Source organism: Chenopodium album, chromosome 6 (genome assembly GCF_948465745.1).
Source record: "Chenopodium album chromosome 6, dcCheAlbu1.1, whole genome shotgun sequence".
Lineage (NCBI taxonomy): Eukaryota > Viridiplantae > Streptophyta > Magnoliopsida > Caryophyllales > Amaranthaceae > Chenopodium > Chenopodium album.
Genome location: NC_137839.1, coordinates 50,864,303 through 50,883,289, shown reverse-complemented (window position 1 = coordinate 50,883,289; position 18,987 = coordinate 50,864,303). Strand labels below are relative to the sequence as shown.

The following is an 18,987-nucleotide window of genomic DNA, read 5'->3' as shown; positions in this document are numbered from 1 at the left end:
GTAGGCTGCCTGTCCTTGACCGACTTCTTACTCCCAGATGGAGGAGTCTTTTTAGCCGTCTGACCCTTGCTGGGGCCAGCCTTGTTTTTGTTGATCATCTCCTTAATTTCACTCTTGAAGGAGTTCATGAAATTCATGAGCTCGTCCCGGGTGACTGGGGCTGATCCTTTGGCCTTTTGGGTTTCCCCTTCTGGCCTCCCAGTGGGCCTGCTTCGACCCGCCTGGTCTGTATCACGTTCCATCTGATCTCTGGAACGGGTGTATTTGGAAATGAATGAGCCATCTTTGGCCACATACGTCTCCACATCGTCATAGTCATCATCATCATCTTGGTCAGTAAAGACCTCCGGCTGATGTACTGATTGAGGAATGCCTGAACTACCCAGTCGATGAACCGGTTTGGGGATGCTTATATTACCCGGTCAGGTAATCGATTGTGGGTTATTTAGATCAGGATGTGGTACAGACTCTTGAACCATCTTTGAGGTACTCTCCCCACAGATAGCGCCAAATGTTTTGGGTGTTTTTGTCCCTTGGGAGAGTTACGTCACAAAGTCTAGTCCGGGGTGAGTTGTACCTGCAAAACAACGGAGACTCCGATTGGTTGGAGCTCCACCTCCGACGATCAAGTTAGTAACTTGAAAAGGAGTAAAAAGGTGCGGAAATTTAGGTGGGTATCAGCTCGGATTCCAAGCTCAAGATGTCTCTATCAAAGAGTAATTGTGTAATAAATGGTAAAACGTGTCCTCCAAATGGAGGGAATCTCCATATTTATAGGGTCCTCGGGAATTGTGCCCTTGATTAGGTTATCGAGCCCTAATCATTGGTGGGATGCGCCGCATTACGGCTTTCTCGGAATTTGGGCCATGAAGGCCGCCTTTTACCCATTTCTTTGGAATGCCACGTGTCAAGTAGGGGTTGGTCCATTTTGGACTAACCCTAGGATAACACGTGTCACTCTCTTATTGGACCACATGGCGGGGTAAAATTACCCTAAACAATAACCTTTCTTTGCAATTGATCAAAGTAAGTCAACTGAGCAAACATAGAATAAATCATATAAAATATAAACAATCAACCAAATAATATGAATATTTTAAATAAACTAAAGTAATAAATCTTTAACTATTATTAGATTATCAATAACTGTATTAAATATATGAACAAACAAAATGAATTATAGAAATACCATTAAGAAAGGCAATGGAACCTTATAGAACCCTTTCTTGTTGCTTTTCCAATCAGAAGTAGTATCTATCAAGCTTCTAAGTACATACTTGCACCAATTGTACTCCTTGATTTCATTACAATCTTTGACTGAATATAGGAACTTGTAATGACATGTGATGCTTTTGCTGCATTTCATCAAAGAGTTTGCGGCTAGCACAATGAAATCAATGAGAAAAATTTCATTTGCTTCACCCGAGTTTTGTTGAATAGTAGGTGATTTTGCAGCCTTCTTCTTCCTCTTTTTCTTGTCCTTCTCTTCTTCCTTTCTTTAGGTGCATACTTTCCCAAAATCAAGTGTGTTTTTGGGCTTCCAGAAGTGATGTTGTATGCTTTTCTCCACCTTCATATTCAATTTTAAAAAATAATTACCAATTATGAGAATAATGAATATACTTAAAGTAAAAATGAACATCATTTAATGTATAATGAACATTAATAAACTGAACATAATTTAACCTTGTTAAAAGACTTTCTTGCTCTTCCTCCTCATCAGATTCAACTATTTCTTCAACTTCTTTCAGAACTTTTTCTCCTCTTGGTATTCCATATACCACTTCTACATCATCTTCACAAATCTCAATAGATTTGTTATAAGGCAAATACAGTGTGCAACTATTTTCTCCAAAGTTCTTCACCAACCATGCACAAATTTTTTGGTCATTTTGTGGGAGGTTAACATCTAGTATAGCTCCAAACCCCATTTGAACAACAAGTTCTCTTTGAGCTTGACTCAAATGTTTCACAAAAGTCATGAATTTGAAATGCTCAACCCTAACACTTAATCTGTCATTTTCATCATCCATTATATTCTCATCATCATCATCTAAATTCACTACTTCAAATTCATCATCATCTGTTTCTGGTTTTCTCTTTCTTTTTTTTTCTTTTTTTTTTTTTTTTTTTTTTTTTTTTTACAATTTGTTTCTTTTCCTCAACTTTATCCTCCTTTAAGATCTTCAACTCCTGTTTCAATTCCTTCAACTCTTTCTTTTTTAATTCATTCTCCTTCAACTCCTGTTTCTTTGGATTTGCTTTGATTTTTTTTTTTTTAACTTTGTCCTTCATCTTTTCCTCCCTTCAACTCTTCTTCTTTAACTCCTTCTCTTTCAACCCCTTTTCTTTCTTTTTCTTATTAGGAGATTTCTAAACACCTTCATATGCAATTCTTCCTTCCTTTTCCTTGTTTTCACTTTCTCCTGATTTCTTTTTGAAAGTAACATGTTTCCTTCTATTTTGAGTTCTACAAAAAATAATGAATAATATCATTAAACATAATGAACATAAATAACCAATTAATTAATATAGACCAGAATTGAAGATTTTCTTACTTAGCAGCAACAATCGAAAGAGATTCATGTTCAGAAGCAATAGCAAGTTCTACAAGTCGATTTTGAGGCATAATTCTGCGGATGTAAGAATAAATATCAAAACAAATAAAATGAATAAAGTTTATATTAATATGAACATTGTCTAATAATATTGTATTTACTCTGTTTGTTTTTCTATAGGTTTTGCAGAAGAATTTTCTAGTTCTTCAAAACCTTGATTATCATCTTGTTCAAAAATAGTACGCTTCAGTTCTGATGCTTTTGCTCTATGTTCAGATGGTTTAGAGACATGTTCAAATATTTTTGTATCACGTTCAGATTGTATATTTTCATTCCCGTGTCCAATCAAAAACTAGTCAGTATATATACTATTGCTTTGCAAGTCCAAACTAGCGCACATTAAATATTAAAATATGCACAACAAAAGAAACACAATAAATTTATAATTTTTAAAATTGCACAAAGTTTAAGTAAGGAAATACATAACTGAATAGGAAGTGCAAATTGAACATTCTTTGTTGAAAACTAAACAACATCTATTAAAAAATGAATATCAATAAAATGCTTACACTTGTTTGCTATCTTCTACAAAAGGTTGTTCAACATTATCTTCTTCAGTAGGCTGACCAACACCTTGTTCTTTTTTTTTAGAAAATTCTCTATATATAAATTGGAATACAAAATTACTAAAAATAATATATATTAAAAAAAAAAAACTATGTAAAAACGAACATGAAGTGAACCAAAATGAATTTTAACAAAAATTGTGGAAATTGGCATACCCTTTGTCACTGAGGGGGTCCGAAAGTTCTGTAGTATTCGTGTTACAAGTTCTGAAACTTTGTTGTTCAGAAATTTCTTTTGTTTGTTCAAAAGGAGTTGAACGTTGATCATTGTCTCTGTCATAAATTATAATGTACAATAATCATATTTCTATTGTGTAAAGTGAATATAAGAATAATAAAAATGAACATAAGTACAATAAATATGAATATTTTTTCTGTAACAAAACGAACATACTTGTCATTTGTACTTCTTTCATCCTCAGTTTCAACTTCTTTTTCCAAATCCTTCAAGATCTTTTCATCTACCATCGGGCTTTTAACACCTTTCTTGTTTTTCTTTCCGAACAATTGAGAAAGAGTGTTGTTCAATTAATTTAGGGTTTTTAGTGAAAATTTGAAGTTCATATAATCAACAATATTACAATGAATTATTCATTTATAACAATGATTTTCAATACTTACGCATGATCTTCATCATCTGAACTACTAGTATTTTCTTTTGGTTTTCTACAGAATAAATAAAATCAACTAATTCTTTTCAATTTTTGCCAAAAATAACCAAAATTAACTTAAAAATGTAAATTCTAAAAAATGTAAACGTACAATATTCACAGAATTTCACTGATATTTAACTTAGATGAAGTAAATTTTTCATAAATTAAAATCAAAACTAAGTAAATATTTGAAAATTTTTGGACAATTGATATAAATCGCTAAACAATTCAACATAAAAATTTTCAGACTATTATTAAATTCAACATAAATTATGCTAATCTTCATAACAACTTACCCTTTTTTCCGAGATTTGGGTTGAAGCTTGCTTTCCATGGAGTTTGCAAATTTTTAGAGAGAGAAAACTAGAGAAAGGAGAGAAAAAACTAGAGAATGGAGAGAGAAAATAAATTGATGTTGGGAAGTAAATGAATTTTTGGGAGGAGAAGTTTGAATTAATGCGGTTTACAACAAACAAATGACAGTTTATTTTATTTATTTTTTTTACCGAAAGATTGAGGTAAGGGTGTGTAGGGTGGGCCATTTTGTTCTGGTCCGCTTTCGTGTTGGGCTTTTGGGCCTTGTTGCAGCCATCTAGTACAGTGCAGCCAAGATCAATTTTAATTATTTTCTCTCAACTAGTGGATTCAGCTAGTGGACCAACATACTCCCTCCGTGTTTTAATAAGTATTACACTTACCAAATTCGGCCGTGTTTTAATAAGTGTTACACTTTCACTTTTGGCAAAAAAACTACAATAAAATATTATATTTCTCTCCTCTCATGGTCCCCACCCAAACCCACTATTACTTTTTTTTATATTATATCTTTCCTCTCACATTCATTACTTTTTAATAAACAATTAACCCCACTATTTTTCTTTTACAATTTTTTAATACTCCAATTACCCCAATTACCTCTTATTTTATTTAAGTCAATTACATTACCTTAAATTATGTGTCGGTCAAACTGTAACACTTAAAAAACACGGAAGGAGTAAATGATATTTGATTAATATTATTCTTTCAATTACTTTTACATTTTTCAATTTTTTATTCTTTTCCATACCTCACTATTTTTATATTTTATTATTTTATCCAATTTTTGTTAAAATTCCGCGCTGAAAAAATAGAGCAATAATTTAAAAACCAAGGGAGTAACATCATACAGTAGGCCGTAGCATCAAAGTGCGGTAAGCATATACGGAGTACCAAAGTCGAAAACCGTTGGTTACGCTTACGCATACACCAGAAACATCCACCACCCCTCCTCTCCTATTTTTTCCAGTCTTCCATTACATCAGCAAACCAACAACAACAACAACTCTGTTTTCTCACGCATTTTCTCTCTCTTCCTACAACAATGGAGAATGGCGTAGTAACCGCCGATCAATCATCGTCTTCTTCAGCGGTGATATTCATGGGAACAGGTTGTTCAAGTGCTGTACCAAATGCAATGTGCTTGATCCAACCTTCTGATCCTCCTTGCACCGTTTGTTCTCAGTCTTTGCTCATTCCTCCCGATCAAAACCCTAATTATCGGTACATTTCTCGTTTTTCTTGCTCAATTTTGTATTGCTCTTTCAATTTTGCTTCATTCTTAGTCTTTCCTTTTGCGTTTTTTAGTTAATAGATCTGCGTTAGTTTGTTGTATTTTGTTTGAATTATACTATTTTAATTGTGGTAGTGATTTCATTGAAGTTGGGAGTTTACGCCATTGTTAGATCACTGTTAATTTATGTATACTGGAGTTTGATCTCACTGTGATATGGAATTATGGAGTGTTATAGTATTTACATAATGTGCATGATTAGTTAGGGACGTTGATAATTTGATATTAAACAGTTGAATGTGGAATCGTCTTGGATAGAGATTTAATCACATATTTTGTACTATATTACTTGTTCAAAACTTTTACGGTCCATTGATAGGAGTTAATAAATGGTGGTAGTGATTTTATTTACAAAGTACTTGTATATGTTTTTGTGAAGGAGTTCTTCCTGAAATAACTCTTTCCTCAATTTTCATTACAATTGATTATTGTTTTAAAGGTGGTGGTAATAGAAATATTAGAAAAACCTTTATTTGGGGATGGAGTTTCCTAACCATAACATTACCATAACTAAGATATATGATCACTTACCAAACGGATTATTCAGGCATTTCAGAATATAAGTTTTTTTTAATGATAACATAATTTTCTCGGGGCATTGATGCTAGGAGCCTAGGAATAGTGAAGGTCATAATATATCTTGTTTTACTAATAGCCAACATTTACATTGAAATTATTGCTTTAGTACAAGCTGAGTTGAATTTATAAATTAGGTTTAAGTGATATTTGTGTTGTATGTTTCCATCAACTTCTGAATCTAGAGAAATTTATACCTTCCTATTATATGTAATCATGTGGCAACTAATGACATATTAACAGGTGATAGTTTACTGGTAAGATGGATTGAGTGATTGACTAGATACATGATAATGATGGCCCCTAGTGCAAGAGTATCATTTTAGTCTTCTTTGGAACTAAGAGCTATATGCTTTTTCTTTTTCAATAATCATGTGGTTGTTGAGGATATATTTTCTCAAGAAGTTATATAATTGGGCAATTAGAGGATTTAGAGCTTATTATGATTCATGGTGGTGGGTTGAGACCATGGTAATAGAAACTTAGTGCTAGGGAAGCGTAGCATTAGTGGATCACTTGTCGTTATAATGTGATGTCTTAGGGACTACTTACTATTTTTATCTCTCATTGATGGTAATTATTTGTCAGTTGGAACTTGGAAGAGAGATGGATAGAGTGACTTTGGAAGTTTTTGTAGTTAGGTGAGTAAAGAATTAGTTACGGGTGTTCTTTTCCTGCAGGTTAAAAAGTAGAGGAAAGTAATGGGATCAGCAGGCATTAGTCTGTTGTCTATCTTTGTTAACTCAATCGATTAAAATAGATGTCTTAGCTGTGGAAATTGTCATAAGATTATGAGTATGGAAATGCATGATTTCTGATGTGCATTTTAATTCGATGGAATTTGCTGGATTCGCAATGTTCTTGTTCTTTCCTTTGACAAAGATATGTATAATAAAAGACTTATACGTAGGAAGAGGGTAGAGGGAAGTGTACTAGCTCATGCCTTGTTTGTTTACTTTAAACAGCTGGAAAGATTTAAATCCTTCAGACTTAATGATTTCTCCACTGCTACTAGCTATAAGAATTAAAGATAAGTGGCATTCTTCACCTCCTTGCTCTTCTGGACCTCATTTATCATTCCTTTTCTAATTTTTATCCATATCACTGAAGTTGCCATGAACATTTTGTCATGTCTTTTTCTCTCCATAAACTGTAAGTGTAAGAAATGAAAGCTTATTCTTTATCTTTGCTGCATGGCTGGACTTCTCGTTATTGTAAGAAATTGGCAATAAATTATCACGAGTATAACGTTATCTTCTTGGTATTACACCCTTGGATTCATTTTTGAATATTTAAGTAATCGCTAAGGTATATTAAGGCATGATATTTAATTTTACTTATATCCAATTTCCAGGGGCAATACATCTCTCCTTATTGACTATTGTCAGAACGATGGTGAGCATAGTTATATCCTGATTGATATTGGCAAAACATTCCGAGAGGCAGTTCTTCGGTGGTTCACCTTCCACAAAATTCCACGGGTTGATTCTGTGAGTTTTTACTCTTGAATCTTGAATTCATTGATATGCTTACTATTAAATATATGAACCTTGTTCAGAATTCTTAAACTTTCAAACGAAGTCTTTTTCTTGTTACCTTGGGTGTCTCTATATCTTGTCTTTTTTTGTTTTATTCTTCCATTGTTATTTAATTTGTTTGGTTTTTTGGGAATGAATGGGAGCTTTCTGGTTAAGACATGGCTAAGATTTTGATGGATTTTTTTATGCTGTAGAAAAAAAGAGGAACAGAAATTACATCTGATGGAAACCTGCAAAGGTTGATTGCATGTTTAATAAATTGCATCAAATAGAGCTATAAAAATTTGAGCTTATACACTGATTCAGTAGTTTGTTTCCTGCACTATTCACTACCAAATTACTCTAGAAATATTTGGAGTTACATTCAACCTTATAACTGCCAGGAATTATAATTTAATGTCATTATCCTATTTGCTGAAATCTAAGAAGTCAGTATTGGATCAACTACAGATAATTCTGACGCATGAGCATGCCGATGCAATTCTTGGTCTGGATGACATACGAGCTGTGCAGCCATTTAGTCCTACAAATGATATTAGCCCGACTCCAATTTACCTCACCCAGGATTCTATGAATAGGTATGGAGCTTTCTTAAGTGCCACGATGAATATTCTAATGAATCTATTCACTTCCAAAGCTGTAGCTGTCTATGCCTTTTCTATTTTGGTATTCTCCCCTACTCCAATTTAATCTCTTGGTTGCATTAGGGCTTTCTATCTAGATTTGTGGCCTAGATAGTAAGACTACTCTCAAAAGGTGCTTCTGCTCTACATTTCTGATTTTTGATTGTGGAATTTTTCTATAATACATGAGGTGGGATGTTATTTTGCCATCATTATTCCCTTTATTTTTTTTAAGAATGTCATCATTGTTCCTTATTCTTAATCCCTTCTCTTCATTAGAACGGAACTGCTACCTATCAGCTTCGACTTTCTGGTTTTTGTTAATCGAGTTACTGATATAAAGTTGCACTGGATACTCAATACACTTTAAGGGTGCCTTGGAAGTATATATGCAAACTCAAGTGTCTTGCATGTGAAAGAAGGTTAGGTCTGGGAAGCTAGATTGGAGGTTTTTTTTTTTTTTTTTTTTTTTTTTTTTTTTCTCTGCTTGCTTTGGTTGACCTTTGGGTGACTTCCTGTAACTATGTACACCATTCTTTTTTCATGATTAGAGTCACACAAATTATCAAGGGACGAAGACAACTTGACAAGTACACATGAATATGGAAGGCAGCACTTCTTTCTCATGCCAAGAATTCCTCTAAATCTGAACCTTAACCCTCATTATAAATTTTTTATTGTTCAGTTAATTTTGGATGTGTTCAATCCTGTTTTTAATCCCATCCACTATGTCAATTTTGTTACTACTTGGGGTGTCAAGTTATAATGGTGATTGCTTAACTTATGTATGTAAAGTTAGATCCTTTAGATTTTTTATTTTATTTTTATTTTATTATTATACTGTAATTGTACTGTCTTGTATACTCATCATACCAAACTGAGATTTTTTCTTGTTATCTTGACATTTGACAGATGCAATGCTTAGTCAGATTGAATCAAATTCTAATACCTTGCTGCTCAGCTGATAATCACCTTTTTGGTTGTTTCCTGTGACAGTGTGGCTGTAAAATTCCCTTACCTGGTTCAGAAAAAACTCAAAGAAGGCCAGGAGATAAGACGAGTTTCTCAGCTTGACTGGAATATAATTGAGAGCGATCATGAGAAACCTTTTATTGCATCGGGCCTGCAATTTGCCCCTTTACCTGTAACTTGCTTCAATCAATCTCTTCTCCTTTATGCATTTAACTACTAGTACTACTACTTTCTACTGATTATTTCAATTGATATAGGTGATGCACGGTGAAGATTATGTTTCATTAGGATTTCTTTTTGGTCAGAAGTGCGAAGTAGCTTACATATCGGATGTCTCACGTTTCATCCCAAGCACAGAGGCTCGTGAGTACTCTTTTTTCCTTTGATATAAATGCATCAATACACCTGATAGAGTATATAAACCAATCCTTGTTTCAACCATTAGCTTAAGTTTTTGGTTGTATACTTATATTGGTCGTTTAACATGGTATCTAAGCCAACGTAACACAAAGGTCACGAGTTCAAATCTCATCCACCCCCTCTTTTCAAAGTGGAATGTTAACCGTTGGGTATAAAGGGGCCAATGTTGCATCCACACTTCAATCCCAACAGGCTCTCATGTGAGGGGGCGTGATAGAGTATGTAAACCAATCCTGGGCTTCAACCATTAGCTTAAGCTTTTTGTTGAATTAGTCCTTAAATAAACTTCACAACAACATATATAATCTTTCATTTCTTTATCTGAACTGAGGAAATATGTTTGTAATGACCGTTAACACTTAGATTCATTGAACTTTTGTCATCTCTTTCTTGCCCACTTTTAACAGCTGTCGTGAGATAACACTGCAGACCCTATGAAAGTGAATTTATACATTGGTTTTTGAATAAGCTAATATGAAGAGTGTTTGAAAGCTGAAACAGCCCACTTACTTTTGAGTTTTGACAAACCTGAATGCCAACTTGAAAAGGATGGATTGTGCTGAATTGGACCATGAATAATTTAGTGTGTCTGTTTGGTTTTGCTAAAGCCACTACTTGCATTAATCTGTAAGTTGATTTAATGGAAATTGTGTTAAACTATGGTTAACTTTTATTTTAAAAGCGTAGAGCATGACATGATTTCTGAGGCACAGTATATGTATTACTAAATTTATTTAATTCTGAAAACAAGAGGTTTGATTCTGAAAACAAGAGGTAATCCTTAGTTACTTTGGTCCATTTATATGTAAAACCTCTCTATTCCTTGTTAATTTCTGCATCTTGTACTCTGGAGTCACTTGTGTTATTCCCTAAAGAAATGTCTTAATCAATACTGTATGGCATATTGATTGTGTACGTGTCTTTATGATTAGTAGTAAGAGGACAAAATATATGTACCAATAAATTGGCTCTTTCTTCTTGATATTCTTTGTAGCACTATGTGCACGCATTGAAATTAACGACTTAATTTCAGATACATCGCAACTGTAGTCTAGACTCATAATTTAAATAAAATTGTACTGTGTGAACAGGAACCAAAGAAGGGATATTATAATATGAAGTATAATGTATAGTTAGTGGGGTTATATAATTTCTAGTGGGATATTGAAACTATAAACAGTTAATTCAAGTGGGGTTAATGAGAGAAACTAATCTGTAAGAAGGGCTAGAGGGAGGAAGTAATAACAACATAGTAGTGGCTCCTTATGTGGTACTCCCTCCGTTTCAATTTGTTAGTCCCATATACTATTTTGGGCGTTTCAAAAAGATATACCCATATTGAATGTATTCCACTTTTAACTTAGTTTTTATTTCCTATTTTATTCATATTAAATTCTGATTGGTTAGATTAATTGATTGTGAATTAATGACATGACTCTAAGTAAAGAAATTACTCCCTTGATATATGCAAATATGACTAAAACTTTCCTAAAAAAAATTAAATAAGGCAAAACTATTTATGAATTATTTTTTAATTTAATGTTAGATTCCAAATATTATCCTTTTCTTATTTTATGTGATTGATTTCATATGGGACTATCATATTGAAACGGAGGGAGTACTAAAGAAGGAAGTATTGTTATTAATGAAAAAAACAAATGAAAATGGGTTTTGCAATTAATCAGAAATGAAAGGTGTACTTTATTCCCAAGCATGAGGTTTCTATGGTTCTCTTTGAATACCTGTTTTTGTCATGCATCACAATTTGTGTGGATTTGCTTGACCAGTATGGATTGTTTGGATTTTAAAATTGAAACTTGCTCTTTTGGCAGTTATTTCAAAAAGTGGTGGTGGTCAGTTGGACCTTCTTATCTTGGATACCCTTTACAAGGTTAGTATGAATCAAATTTGTTTGGAATTTCATTACTAGCTGTGATGGAGATGCTTTATAGATAGCTGTGGGCAAGAGTCTGATTACCAAAGTTGAACGAGCATATATTAAATGATTTTCTTTTTAAATATTGCCATATTTTTATTGAGCAATAGCGGATCATGCAATACTGAAATGCATGTATATGAATTGTGTTACTTCATCCCTCCCTAATTATATATCGCACTTGTCAAGATTCCTTAAATGGATGTCCCAAAAAAGAGTTACTCTTTTTCCTTTAAAGATGAAAAATTTCTCATTGCGTTCCCAGACTTTTTCTTTCTTTCTATTTTATCTCTCCATATGTATTAATCTCCGTGCCATACTCAAGTGTGAAATTTGAAACAAGTTACTTCTTGTAAATTATCATTTACTTACTAAAGAGGTAAGATAAATGAGTAACTCCAACCCCCCCCCCCCCCCCCCCTGGTGCCCCCGGGACCACCACAGAGGTGACCCAACTGGGCAAAAAATAGCAAACGCCTTGGAACAACTTGAAACTATTTATTGAAATAGCAAAATGGTTTTGGGCAATTCAAATGTATTCATAAGTGTGTGGAATGGAAATTAGGTGGGATTGCAAAATGGCCGCAGGAAAGGGCTGGATAAAATTTTGGAGCACTACTGAAATCCGACAAAGAAGCCTCATATATTCAAGGACCACCCACTAACAACGTCACAAACAGTGCAACACATGTCAGCCTGAAATTTTAGTATAATTAGACTACCAAAACATGGCTAGATTGAAATCTAAGCAGAACTGGATTCAAGTTGAAATTCTTGAAAAATCTAAAATAAGGGTAAGGCTATGGATGAAAACTTTCCTATATGAAGATAGTAATTAAAAGATAAAATTAACGCAAAGGGAACAAAGCTACTTTGTTTATGAAGTATAGAAAATCTGAAGTAATCGGGACAAGTATATTAATGGCTAGTTAGTTGTGAAAGTTGAAGGAGATGCAAGGTAAGGGCACAATTGAGATCTTTCATGAGTTTGCTACTCTTTTATCATGTATCTCGATTCTGGAGATCTTTCTACCTATTAGCATTCTGTTGCAGTTTGTACATTTTTTGGTGTGATGAAAAAGACATAAGTTTCTCCTTTTATACATTTTGACAAAGGAATAGTTTGGTGGAGGTTTTTGCGTCTTAGTAGTTCATGATATATTTTGAACATGTATAGTGATCTCTGATTTTCTTAAGCATAAGATCACTTCTTGCTTTTGCTTTGCTGTCCTATCCATTATTTCTGCTTTATTATCCACTGTAAGAATAATTAGAAGAGCATAATTCGACCTAAGCTATTTCAAGCCACTATTTGTGAATGAAATGGCATTTTTCTATGATTTTAACCTTTTTTCTTTACTCTATTCACGCTCTTATATCTGATCAATCAACTGATCTGGACAGCATTGAAATTTTTTGATGATTCTATTCTTATTGTACTTTTTGCAGTCTTTCAGCCTTTTAGGTCATGCCATGACCAAAACTTATGTTATTGTAAAAATTATGAAATTACAATTCCATACAATTAATTTCTGAAAATAACATAATCATTTGTAGATTATTTTTTTTTCTTTTTTCAAATATTGTCAACTTTGAAATCTGAAGATGAGCAAAGAAAGCAGCCCCCCCCCCCCCCCCCCCCTTTTTTTTTTTTTTTTTTTTTTTGTGTGTGTGTGTGTGTGGGGGGGGGGGGGGGGTGTTACAGAATTTTTTGGCTTTTTTTTTTCCTCAGAACATGCTGGTTAGTGTTATGAACCTGAAGAAATGGGGAAATAGTGTCACGAATAAGTGTATTACTTGTGCAGAGTGGGACCTGAGTTTGACAGGACTTTTGTTCTCAATGCCAGTCTTTTCTCCCCTTCATAAGGCATTATATGACCTGTTTGGTAGGTGCTAAGGTAGTATATAACACAATGAATTTGAACGTAATCTTATAAATAACTTTTTTGTGTCCAATAATAATGGAACTTTGTCTTTAAACGCAAATGTTTGTTTTTCTTTGTAAATATTCATTGTCAATCTGTACCACCTCTAAAGTCACAATGGAAATTTATGAGAGTGATATTTGGGGTGGACAACCTTTACCATGGTCATTGACATTGCTTTTCTATTAAATTTACATATACAAACTATCATTACAACCAGTTTATACCACCTGCCAACGGACCACTAGTCGAAGGAATTAAATTAGCTGTGATCTATCATCTTCTTTTTGTTTTTACCTCCGGTTCGTATTATATGCAACTTTTGGTGTATTATTTGTGGGTATAAATAATTCCAAAGTTGCATATAATATGAACCGGAGAACACTGACCCGGGGAAGAGGGGGGTGGGGGGTTGAAATGTTTACAGTGTTTATATGGTCCAAATAGCAAATCTGATCATTATCAGGCTCTAGTTTTGAATCATATTATAACATAATTGATATCCAAGTGCAAGTAAATGAGAGAAACAAGGTTTTTCATGGCTGGAACTTTCTGGTGCTGGTGCTTGTGCTTGTTTGATGTGTATCAAGAAAAGACACAGGTCCTACCATGATTCTTCCAGATCACATGAGCTCCAATCCAATCATGTACTAACTCAAGCCTGGGTTTGGTCAGCTTAGAGGGCCTTACCTAGTTTAAAGATGAATAAATAGTTCAAAATATATTAGTGGAAACTGAGATGACAAAAGTACTCTCCAGATGGTCTAGGACTCTGCTGGTAAACACATAATCTGTAGTTTTCTCATGGTTTTACAGCATGATACAAGATTGTGGGAAACATGTTCTGAAGTCTCATGCCAGACCACTGATTATGATAATAAAATTCTTCCGTTTATTTTAGCTGACAGTCTGACACGTTGTGACTTTGGCACTATTCACACATTCTCCTTTGACCTTTTATGTTTTATACTCCCTTTGTCCCCAAATGATCTACCCTTATTCTAAATGATGTACCCATTTCTTTTTTTACCATTTATGGGTATCATGAAATTACTCTTTTACCCTTATTTTTTTCTTGTCGTTATTAGGTGATCTTTCTAAATTACCCTTTATTTTGCAAAATTATTTGTGCAAAAGTTAGCTTTCCCATGTGAATTTAACTTTTTTTCCTCTCTCTACTTTTTTGCTTTCCTGTGTGAATTTAGCTTTCCCATGTACTTCTATTACTTCCTCTTTCCCTTTCTTAATTCCTGTGAAATATGAGAAAAGGGTAGATCATTTGGGAATGGAGGGAGTATATGATAAGAAATATAGTTATGTGGGGTCTTGTTAGATTCTCCTCGATTTATAATTTCAAAATGTCAAGTTTCTATGATATTTGCTGAACAATAATTAAATTATAATCGTTGAATTTGTGTATTGGCAAGCATGATTAAACAAATATGTTAGCTAAAAACAAATAGAGGAAGTCATTATATACACCTTTATCACTGTATCATGTATCTGACTCAACTGTTTTCCAACTTTGATTTGCAGAAGGGGTCTCATAATACTCACTTTTGCTTCCCTCAGGTAATCTACCAGTGGAATCCAACAATATGTTATGTGATCTTGGTTTTGTGCTATGTGATTTGACTAAAGTTGCCTTGATTTTAGACTCTTGATGCAGTGAAGAGAATCTGTCCAAAGCGTGCTCTGTTGATTGGAATGACCCATGAATTTGATCACCATACTGATAATGCCTATCTTGCTGAATGGTCGGAAAGGTAGTGGACTGCTATTCACTACTGTTTAAGTTCTCAACTGGGATACTATTTAGATAAAATGGTTGCAACTTCCATTTTTAGGAATTTCATTCTTTTATAAGGCCATTGTATGAGCATAACCATTCATATTTTTTTGCACTGAGATCTATTGTGAATGTCTTATATTCCTTTTTCCTAACTTAATTAATATGCATTCTGTTTTGGAATCTGTTTTTGTTTACTGGTACATATTGTTGAATTTGTTTTTGACAAATTCTTAGGACTATATTAATTTGATTTCATCACTCTTATTCAGGGAGGGAATTCAGGTTCAACTAGCTCATGATGGTCTAAGAATCCCTATAGATATTTGACAAGGTGAGATCTATAAGCAAGCCCCATACTCTCATGGTGAATCTTAATCAACAAACACCATCTAACTGGTTGTTTCTTGATAATATATGTGCAGGATGTTATATTTCTAAAGGAGTACTGAAAGTTTAGCTGTTTGGTTGACAATGGAGGTATTGGTTTTCTTCTTGACAAAGTTCTACCTCTCATAAACTAAATAAGTTGTCATTTTTGCATGCAAAAAAATTCTCCTTGCCCCCTCTATAAGTTATTACTTCTTATGTCCAACCAAAAAGTTTATGCACCCCTCATAAATTTCACATTGCATATGAATGGCAACTTCATGAAGTACAACCCTTCTGAATTTCTGATGTGCAACATCATGGAAAATTGGAAAGGCAATTTTTGTGCATGCTATCAAATTACTTCCAATTTTTAAAGCAGTGTTGTAACTGGTATTGCTGCAGTACAGGTACAAACTATACTCGCTTCTTATCTTCTTCAGTGGGCGAGCAGACTTTCCGTTAATACAGGTTATAGATTTTGGCTTTTCTACTAATCACATCAAGGCTTGAACTCAAGTTGACATAATGAATACATTGTGCTTTTGGAGATCGACTCAAGTTTTTGATGGTGGTATTAACTGATTCCTTTTCCCCTGACCATTCGATTCAAGAGAGAATCAAAAGCTTCTGGGCTTGTGCGCTAGTCATGTATACATAATGCTGCCCAAAGATTGTGGGCTTAAGTATAACTATATTCAAGTTTTTCCCATTTGTTGATGTGATAACTTCTAGCAGGATAGTACAACTGCAAATCACATGCTTTTCATAAAATCAACTCATATAGTCATATGAGTCCAAAAAAATAAAAGGTTAAATTGCTGGTCTATGAGGTTATACTTGTATACTCCCTAAATAAACTTCATTATTTTGTTCGCAGTTCTTGCTCAAATCTATCTTTTCTTTTATAAATCACAATATGAACAAGGAGGTTTTTTTTTTAAATAAAGAAAAATATGAATTAACAAATTTATTTACAAAAAAGTTTATAAATCTATCTGTACTCTAGATTCACAACAGCTTAGAATTTAGAAGAGATCAGGCGATGATTGAATTTAAACTTGTAAAAAGTTTGTAAAGAGTATTATTTTCCGAGTTTAATCTATCTCGTTGTTGTGTGCAATAGTAAATAAAAAGTTTAATTGGGTTTTAAATCGACAGGTAAAGCTCAGCACAAATAAGGAACGACGAAGGTGAAGTTCATACTTTTTATTGAAATCCGCAAGTCATTCAGTAATGATATTCTATTTACCTAGAGGTACCAAGTGTAGAGTTAGATTAGACACTATATTGAGCAGAATCAATAGCAACACAAAGATATACATGGTTAACAAAATTGTCAATGGATTTTGTGTGTGTGTTTTTTTTTTTTTTTTTTTTTTTTTTTGGGGAAAAAAAAAAGTTATATAATTGATAGAATATCTCAAATTCACACAAAGACCAAGCATGTGGAATCAATTCGATATCTAATAGAGAAAGATTGTTTGTATGATTTTTTCTTGTCAAGTATGTACTGCCTACTGCCAGAAGAGCTTACTGCTATGATGTAATGAAATCTTGATTCTGTTATGTTATCTGTAACTGAATTATGTTAAGAATGAGTTAGGTATTTCTGTAAGCCTATAATCACAGTCTTGTAAGAAGTCTAACAGTTTGTTTGGATAAGAGGGGATGGAAAAGAAGGGGAGGGAGGAGAAGAGGAGGGGAGCGAAAGGAAAGGGAGGGAAGAATGGTGAGTTTTCCTTCCAAATCTCTCCATTGTTGGAGGGATCAATTTCCTACAATTTAATCATTCCATTTCTCTCCCCTTCAATTTCCTCCCTTCCTCATTTGCTATCCAAATTAAAGATACTCCATCTCTCCATTTCTCTTCCCTTCCTTTCCCTCCATTTCCTTCAATCCAAACACACCGTAAAGCAGATTTTGGAACAATAACTCATTTTCATTTTTTCTCTCACTCTATTCTATTTCTAAATCATATATGGTAGCTCGATTGAGCTTATTGTAACATATGATTCCTATATGATTGATATACTGGCATACTCCCCCAAATTCATACAAACATCAAGCATGTAAAATCAATTTATAATCTAATAGAGATAGGTCTTTATTATAATTTTGGACTATTAGAAGAGTTTGCTGATCTAGTTCCTATATTATTATCATACTACCCTAAATTCATACAAAGACAAAGCATGTGGAATCAATTTGGTATCGCCAACATATGGTAGTGGACTGTACGAGTAGTCGAGCACACAGGCTAGTGCTACACCAAGCTGTGGGGATACATGTATCATCAAGTTTTTGTGACCTGCAGAAGTCATTATAGTGATGGAAATGGGCCAAAGACAGATTACAGGATTCGTAGAAGACATTCTTAGAGTGAAGGGCAGATGGATGTGTGCAACAAGGTCAAAGATAATTTTGCTTCTCATTCTTGTACTCTAAATATGTGGTCAAAGATAATTTTGCTTCTCATTCTTGTACTCTAAATATGTAATTAGTAGCTCCATTTTGGGATTTGCAATTTTAACCAAGGAGCAAAACATGACAAGAGTAGTTAAATTTGGAACACCCATCCAGTATGAGACAAAGGTTCTAGTGTTAAAGTCCAACATACAAGAAATTTTACATATATGCATCCTTGGGGTCTTTCTCATACGCATCCTTAGGACTTTGTGGAGGCTTGACATGAATATTTTGTTCTTCCTCCTTGTCAAAAGTATTAAGATGTAAGCTAAGGCTGAAAACTAAAAACAGGTGATGTAAACCATTAAATTCTAATCTGAAGAATGAGATTATATCCGCGTGATATTTATTTATTTTTTGACAACAGCAAAACACAAAACACCTAAGTAGCAAAACTATAAAAAACTAATTCGACAAGTATTAGCTAGATCATGGGCCATTCCGACCTGTTCTCTTCCTACTTTCCAAACAACACATGTTCTTAACGTAGAAGCCAGCTGCTGGATGTCCCGAATAGTCCACCAAATACTAACGTCCGCTAACTGTGGATTATCAAGGCTTTGAACCAAATTAGCAGAATCCGAGAGCAAAAAGACATGGGGAAAACCTTTCAATGTAGCCCATCTAACCGCGTGATATTTATTATTGACCGTGGATTTGTTACTTGATTTCTGAAAATCCATTCACTCCACTTTTTACTCTATACTATTTTTCTCTCTCCTCCATCTCACAATTTCCATCTCACCCTCTCTCCTCCCCCCAAAAAATCAACAAACTATTGAGGAAATTGCTTTGATCTCCATCAAATCCATCAATAGTTTCAAAGGTGAGCCTAACATGTGAGTTTTCATTTATAATTTTAGTTTAATTTGGTATTTTATACTTTTCTTTTGAAATATCGAACTAATTTTTGGATTTGATTTT

At 33.8% G+C, this 18,987-nt stretch overlaps 1 protein-coding gene across 3 annotated transcripts; it reads left to right on the top strand.

Moving 5' to 3' along the window:
- The first annotated feature begins 5,058 nt into the window (after window positions 1-5,058).
- On the top strand, window positions 5,059-16,788 carry LOC145634886 (putative hydrolase C777.06c). Of its 3 annotated transcripts, XM_081686222.1 has the most exons (12): window positions 5,059-5,376; window positions 7,377-7,512; window positions 8,011-8,138; window positions 9,180-9,327; window positions 9,413-9,518; window positions 11,408-11,466; window positions 14,973-15,008; window positions 15,093-15,202; window positions 15,498-15,559; window positions 15,651-15,705; window positions 16,000-16,168; window positions 16,756-16,788. In XM_081686222.1, the coding sequence occupies exons 1-9, from the start codon at window positions 5,198-5,200 to the stop codon at window positions 15,553-15,555; spliced, it is 960 nt and encodes a 319-aa protein (XP_081542348.1). In that variant the 5' UTR covers window positions 5,059-5,197; the 3' UTR covers window positions 15,556-15,559; window positions 15,651-15,705; window positions 16,000-16,168; window positions 16,756-16,788. The 3 variants fall into 3 exon arrangements, with proteins under 3 accessions (XP_081542348.1, XP_081542347.1, XP_081542346.1); XM_081686221.1 differs by lacking the exon at window positions 16,756-16,788 and having other exon boundaries at window positions 16,005-16,431; XM_081686220.1 differs by lacking the exon at window positions 16,756-16,788 and having other exon boundaries at window positions 16,000-16,431.
- The last annotated feature ends 2,199 nt before the right edge of the window (window positions 16,789-18,987 follow it).